The sequence below is a fragment of the Pleuronectes platessa genome, chromosome 15, assembly GCF_947347685.1.
Source record: "Pleuronectes platessa chromosome 15, fPlePla1.1, whole genome shotgun sequence".
Classification (NCBI taxonomy): Eukaryota; Metazoa; Chordata; class Actinopteri; order Pleuronectiformes; family Pleuronectidae; genus Pleuronectes; species Pleuronectes platessa.
Window position 1 is genome coordinate 18738561 of NC_070640.1, and position 7543 is coordinate 18746103.

Below are 7543 nucleotides of genomic sequence, written 5' to 3' on the forward strand. Positions count from 1 at the left end.
AGCTTTTCTTAAAGGTTACGCATTTAAAAAGCAATGGTAAAGATTATCCCTACGGGAAAGTGGTCTGTTTCAACCAGATGACTCCACCTGAAACCTGCACTACATAACTTGTGGATAAGAACAAATTATGTAAACTTTCCGGACATTCGTGTGCTGCAAACTTATCATTAAAGTGTTAAAAAAACAGCTCGGTCTCCCTGTGTCTTCAGTGAAGATATTTAGAATTCTCGGCATTCTAAAGAACTTGGTGGATATGTTACAGAGGAGCAGAGAGGTGAAGTCTATAACTAGGTCTATAAGAATTATAACAATTTTTGTAAAAAATAATTTAGAAAGGTTTAGATTTATAAAGTTAATCTTTACTTGAGCTTTATAGCTCCATAGATAATTATTGTTAACCCATATATACTTTGATAATATTTGACAGATATATTATAATATGATATATATTAAATATATGTATGTATATAACTATAATGGTATATGCACAATACGTTGTAGACGTTTTTTAATTTGTATGCACTGTCAATGGAAAATTCAGAATCTCCCCACTTACTAAACAATTATTGTTAAAAATTAGTCTTTTCACTTCCAGCGACAAGAGTTATAGCTACTTGAACCATCAAAGTACCAGTGTTTAGGATTGAGTGCAATCTAATGGTCCATGCAGCCCTCTTTCATGCCACTGTTGTGTTTTAGTCCATCCTGGAGTCTGTACTAAGGGAGTTAAACATAACCAGGATCTCTTTCGCGATCCAGCTGAACTTCACACGTGGGAAAGAGATAAATAACTTGTTGCCCCGAGATATGAATCTGTTCTTTACTAACAAGACCTGTGGAACTGAACTGAAAAAGCCTCTTGGATGAGAGATGAAACATTTCACTTAGTCATATGATGTAGACTCTATAATGGGCTGAAGTTTAACACACACTCTCTGTACTGACTCTGAGGACACACTGTGGTGGAAACGTTTGCAATTACTAGTCAATAGAAACACATGGACCTAATCTCTGCACCATGTCTCAGAGAGAGAGAGAGGGGGGGATAGGGGCTGTCACAAGGTAAATCTGTAAACTATCTATCCCCACTTCCAAATAAATGTTTAACTTTGAAGGATAAACCTTTTAAAAGATAGGGAAGGAGTATTAAACCAGGTCTTTTTGGACAGAGCTTTTATACAGCTTAATCTCTTATCTCCAATTTAACCTGTTCTGGAGCAGGTTAGCTGTTCATCTAACCAAGTTACCATCGTGATTTACCCCGATAAGCACAAACCCAGCTTCGAACAGGGCCCCGGGGCCTCTGTGATAACATGGCGCTGCAACAGGGCAAATCTCTGTGGATGAGAACCTGCTTCAATTTGGATATGAAGAGTTTGAACAGGACGATTCTTCATTTCAGGTTAAACTGATAAAAACATACTTCTGAAAATATTAAATTTCAGCTTTTGCACCTGTCTGAATCACTGTGTTCAAAATTCCCTTTTCAAAATACATTTCATATTCAAAACAACCTATTGGATAATTGTTATGAAAACCTGTTAAGTAAGATAAACCTTCCCCCCTTTATGAGCTGCAGTGCCACGGCCTGCTGTAGGCTGTCTTGCTAAGCTAATCATTAAAGATAATAAAAAGGAAGATTATATCAGGCAGGGCTACTTGAATTCTAGCCAACCATCCATGTAGTTTGAGCCCCGATGAGCGACAGTGGTGACACAGGGAGCAGAACATGGATCAACACCTCAGCCGACCGACATGGAGCAGGCAGATAGAGTTCACTCTGGCCGGCATTGGCGCTGCTGTGGGGCTTGGCAACGTGTGGAGGTTCCCCTATCTCTGCTACAGGAGTGGAGGAGGTGAGAATTCTTTTTTTAAAAGACCGCCCTCTCCACAGGTTAAGATAATATGCTGTTAGTGAGCCCTGCATTTGCTTGTACTGATTATGTTAAAAAAAAAAGTCAAACTATTATTTTGATCACAAGTTGTGAAATAGTTGCAGTGAACTTTGTGGCTGATTCCTGTTTACCAGCTTAAACTAAATAGAGGAATTTTGCACGTACAGTTGAGGAAGAACATTGGTTTAAAATTGTAAAACAGTAAAAATGACCCAACATAGGTAAAAGAGAAACGCAGGAGCAGGATCACTTTGACAATAGTTAAACATTAGAGGATGCCATAAAAACAGCACCAGCGGGAGCTCCTTTGCTAGGAATATGTGACTGATGTGATATTTGACCATTATTTAACTGCCAGGTGCCTTTCTGGTGCCATACCTGTTCATGCTGGTGGTGTTGGGAATCCCTCTGCTCCACATGGAGCTGACTGTGGGCCAGTACACGAGGAGAGGGCCTGTCCATGCTCTGATTAATGTCTGCCCACTGCTGAAAGGTAACTGATGGGTAAAACACGTCTATTTGTCTGACTTTGAAAAACATGATATCAACGTCATTTTTGTCTGTCCTCAGGCGTGGGTGTGGCATCAGTGGCAATCTCCTTCATAATGTGCACCTACTACAACATTGTCATCACCTGGGCTCTTTACTATCTCTTCAGCTCCTTCCAGGCACCGCTGCCATGGCAGAGCTGCAACAACACCTGGAACACACCTAACTGCACCAACCATGCCACCAACAGCAGCTACTCCTCCACAGCCAGCCAGGAGTTCTTCAAGTATGTCTCACTGTGTGGGAGAAACCCGCTCTGCTTCTTAGATAAATGTCAATGTCAATGTCAATGTCAATTTTATTCATATATCACATTTAAAACAACTTGGTTGACCTAAGTGATTTACAGGTGTAATGGTACAACAAAAGGACAGTAAAAAGGTAATACATCATCGTGCAAATGGTGAAGTTGGAAATTATTTTCTAGTATGCAGTGATCCCATGTTGAAGATCTTTTGAAAGAACCAGCACTGTTTATTGCTAACAGCGTCCTGTTGAGTCAGTGGTGTGAAACCTGTCGTTTTCAAATTGGTTTACTCATGAAATTGTTAAATTGCTGTTAGTGGATGAGTGGTAAACCTGATTTACAAAGCACATTTCAAATCACATTTACAAAGGGCTTCATGAGACACAAATAAAGAATTGAAGACAAAACAAAGGAAACAATTGAATACACTTTGAGATCACACGTCATGTGATCACGGCAGTTTATTAGTAAAAGCTTATAGGTCAATATGTTGTGCCAGGTGTGTCATTTTTTTATATCATATACAGTGTGAGAGAAACAGAGGTTTGGAAAATTAGCACTGGCTGTATAACATATTTGGCAATGGCTGTCAGTGTCTTCAACAGTGCTAAATAGAAGTCATGAAGTTATTTTTAACCTGTCTTAACGTCTTCACGATTTAGTTTTTAGTCTGCGTTGACATATTGATTTTCTTGTGTATCCATGTCCAGGACTGTTTTTTGTCATTTACCAATAAGCCTTTGCCAACATGCCTTTGCCTCCGCTCTGGGCTGTGTTGTTCTTCTTCATGCTCCTCTGCATGGATCAGGGATATCTGCACCAGGTTGCATGATGTTTCACCCTAATCCACAAATGGGTTGGTCTCAGTGGAGGAAAAGTTAGAGGCTCACATTCAAAGTCTGGAAGATTCATCCTTTAGGGACGATGTCCATGGTTGATGCTAACTGAGTGAGAGACACTTGCAGGACACTTGCAGGGCACAATATAATAGTTTGGTTGATAAAAATTTGTCAGCGATCAAAGGTTGAGAGATAAGAACAACACCGTAACCATTAGAGTGCAGAAAAATGAACGGGCCCCAAATGGAACCCTTTGATTCACCTCATATAAATACTTCCCTGCCCAATGACCATCAGAGTAAAATGACTAATATATCACAAAATAATTGGACTGATTGTTTTGTTATACTATACTAGGGTATGGGGCATAATGTCAGGATTAATGCAGAATGTACTAATCTTGGAGACTTCTCTCTTCTCTTTGTGAAGAATTAAGATGCTTGAGCAGACCAGTGGAGTGGAGGAGGCAGGAGAGATACGCTGGGAGCTTCTCCTCATCCTCATTCTGGCTTGGATCCTCATTTACCTTTGTATCTTCAAGGGAGTGAAATCAACAGGCAAGGTGAGGGAGTGAGCGAGAATAGACTGAGCCAAAGAGAGAGTTTGACGGACTGATGGCGAATCGCTTACCTTGTTTGTTTCTGTGTGTAGGTGGTGTACTTCACGGCTCTGTTCCCGTACGTCATCCTGATTGCCCTGCTCATCAATAACGTGCAGCTTCCTGGCGCAATAGATGGAATAACCTTCTTCATTGTGCCAAAATGGGACAAGCTGCTCTCAGTGGAGGTAAGAAAGAAGCAAGAGGATTGCATGAGGTGGAGATAAATAAAGAAATGGTTCTGGATGACCTGACTGACACAGGAGGGTAGTCAGCCAACTATTTATTTTGTTAACATTGACACAGGCATTGTTGATAGGTTTTGGCAGTGACTATCAATAGTAACGGATGAACATCCCCTCTGTGTTGAAGGTGTGGGTGAACGCTGCAGCTCAGATCTTTAACTCCATTGGGATTGGTTTCGGCTCCCTCATGGCCATGTCCAGCTACAATTCCTTCAACAACAATATTCTGAAGTAATAAGACAGAAATCCTCCTATTCTTTCTCCCTCAACAGAAGTAGAAAGTGATATAAAGAACATCTTCTCTTCCCAACAGGGACACCCTGACTATAAGTATCATCAACTCCCTCACCAGTATCCTGGCAGGCTTCGTCATTTTCTCCGCCTTTGGATACATGTCTTATCTTCAGGGCATTCCTGTCAGCGATCTGGCTGTGGACGGTAAGAGAACAAAACCATAGTCTCATATCAAATCATAACAATTCTAAATTCTGATAAGCCTTTTTATAAATTCTGACCCATTTTTATACCATGGTATCAGGATAATATTTGTGAAATTAATTCACTTGCAGTAAAATAAGCCAGTTTTCGCATGTGTGGGTGCGAATGGTTATAAATCTGTTTTCTTGCGAGAGAAAAGGCGGATAAAAAAACTTCATTAAGAATAAATTGTAAAATAATTGAATAAGAGACAAGAAACATTTCTTTAACTAAAGATGTACATGAAATATCCAAGTGCTTGAACTGACATGTGTGTAAATGTTAATCATCTGTATTCATTATAACACACTGCTGTAGCAGTATGAACGTTTTATGAACAATACAGAGTATTTAGCTCTTCAAGTGTGTGTTTATTGTCTCCATGAAAAAGTGTATAGGGAACAGATTAATTATGTTCATGTTGATCTTTCCCCTAACAGCTTTTTGTTATTACATGTCACAGTTTGTTCTTTAGAAGTGTCTTCATGATTGAGTTTTTAGTCTGCGTTGCATTATTGATTTTCTTGTGTATCCAGGTCCAGGACTGGTTTTTGTCATTTACCCACAAGCCTTTGCCAACATGCCTGTGCCTCAGCTCTGGGCTGTGTTGTTCTTCTTCATGCTGCTCTGCCTCGGACTGGACAGTGAGGTAAAGTCAGGGAACGGCCATCGTTTGGATCTGTCCTAGTGATATTCCGTATTACCTCTTATAATTTCGTCTAATTACTTTTTTTGTCAGTTTGCGATGGTTGAAGTGATGGTGACCAGTCTGATGGATCAATACTATCAGCAGCTGATAGGATTTTTTAAGAGGCAGGAGCTGTTTGTTCTCGCTGTCTGTGGTGCAGCCAGCCTTTTAGGAATTCCTTGTGTCATGCAGGTACAAACTCTACTTCATCCCTGGTTGATGTTTCACCAAGCTATAACCAAACTGTAAGATCTTCAGTCTCGCACCTGTTGTCCTAAACACTGCTTCTGTCTGTATCCAGGTGGGAATATTTATTTTTCAGCTGATGGACCATTACACTGCGATCGTGTCCATCATGTTTCTTGCTTTCTTTGAGGTTGTAGCAATCTGTTGGTGCTATGGTAAGAAAAAGATGTTCGGCTCTAATTCAAATTTTAGTGGTCAGTTAATGTGATGATACACTTTAAACCAAACATGGATGCATCTCATCAATTTAGCAACAACATAAAACAGACTGATAACAGCTGAACGTTTTACCAAAGTAGTTTCCCAATCGCAGGTGTGAAGCGACTTTCAGACAACTTGGAAGAGATGACAGGGAAGAGAGCAAATATCTTCTTCAGACTGTGCTGGCTGATAGTTGCTCCTGCACTGATCGCTGTAAGTAGGCAGGACCCCCAGGACTTAGTTTCCCCCAAAACGTAAAGTTAAAGATCCATCCTAAAGTGTCACTACTGAACTTTGAGTGTTTCTTTCTGCAGGTCCTCCTCATTTTCTCCATCATACAATTCAAACCAGCCCGCTACGAGGACTACGTCTTCCCTCCCTGGGCTCAGGGTGTCGGGTGGGTCATTGCCATGGCTTCCATCATCTGGATTCCCCTGGGTGCAGTTCACACATTGTGGGTGCTGCCTGGCTCATTCATGCAGGTGAACTACGTGTACAATTAACCTTTTCTCCGCTCAAGGCTCTGCATTTAAAACTCATGTGAGTGTGTTACCACGTCAAGCTGTGGGTTAATGTCTTTGATTCATTTTATCCGACAGAAACTGAAGCTCTCGATCACACCGCACAGCCTGAATGAGAAGACAAAAAAGAGCTATGATGAGAGGGGAGGAAACGATGCATATCCAGTCATGGCTGTCATCAGCTCCAACTCTCTTGTGACTGAAAAATCTCAAATTCAGACAAACCTCTGATACCTCATGATGTTCACACTGCCACCATCATCTGCAGGTTTAACTTCATCTCGAAGTGTTTTGCTATTAGTCTTAAATCTTGAACAAACTTCCGGTAAAGAATTAAGCATATTTATGCCACTTAAACTATTGCATGATTGTGGAAACTTGTTGCTGCATGTAGATTATTTTAAATGGACATTTTTTTAAGCATGTGAATTTAATTTGAGAATTTTGTCAAACGTCCGGTGACTGTTTTGTTCGTTTATATGATTTTGTGGACAGACACGTGTTAAGAATCGGTTATTGTTGAGGCATCCTCAACATCTGGCCTGCATTTCCTCTGGCGTGAGAGCTCCAAAGGACAAAGGAGGGGACTCAAGACTTGATATATACACAAACCAGACTGGTCTCTTGTGGACTTGACTTTGCTGAGGGTGCCATCTCTTGGCCGCATAAATTAATGCAGATCGACAAATCTGTGATCAGGGGCCTTTATTTAATTCAGTATCTAGTTTTTAGCTAATAACATTAAACTATTTAACATCCATAGTTCAATACCAAGCTTCAGCTGTAAGAACCAGTTCCCTTTGATCATATTGCACCGTAGAATTAATTGTGGCTGACTCATTTATTAGGTCAAAAACAACAGAGCACTTCGGATAAGAGATTACGCTGCTGCTTAACAGATGATTACATGGATCATGGAGCTCTCATGTCATGTCATGATGTCTAATAAAAACATGTCACAACGTCCAAAGATCGCTGCATTTCTGCAATGACAAGCTGACGCATGCAGTCTGGTGAACACATCACAACACGACTTC

The 7543-nt window shown here is 40.5% G+C and overlaps 1 protein-coding gene across 1 annotated transcript; it reads left to right on the forward strand.

The window, feature by feature from the left end:
• The first annotated feature begins 1663 nt into the window (after positions 1 to 1663).
• si:ch211-283g2.1 (sodium- and chloride-dependent GABA transporter ine) lies at positions 1664 to 7541 on the forward strand. The gene is made up of 13 exons (XM_053442224.1): positions 1664 to 1856; positions 2254 to 2388; positions 2466 to 2670; positions 3960 to 4092; positions 4182 to 4316; positions 4501 to 4604; positions 4687 to 4811; positions 5387 to 5499; positions 5590 to 5730; positions 5840 to 5939; positions 6098 to 6198; positions 6300 to 6467; positions 6585 to 7541. The coding sequence occupies exons 1-13, from the start codon at positions 1730 to 1732 to the stop codon at positions 6735 to 6737; spliced, it is 1740 nt and encodes a 579-aa protein (XP_053298199.1). The 5' UTR covers positions 1664 to 1729; the 3' UTR covers positions 6738 to 7541.
• The last annotated feature ends 2 nt before the right edge of the window (positions 7542 to 7543 follow it).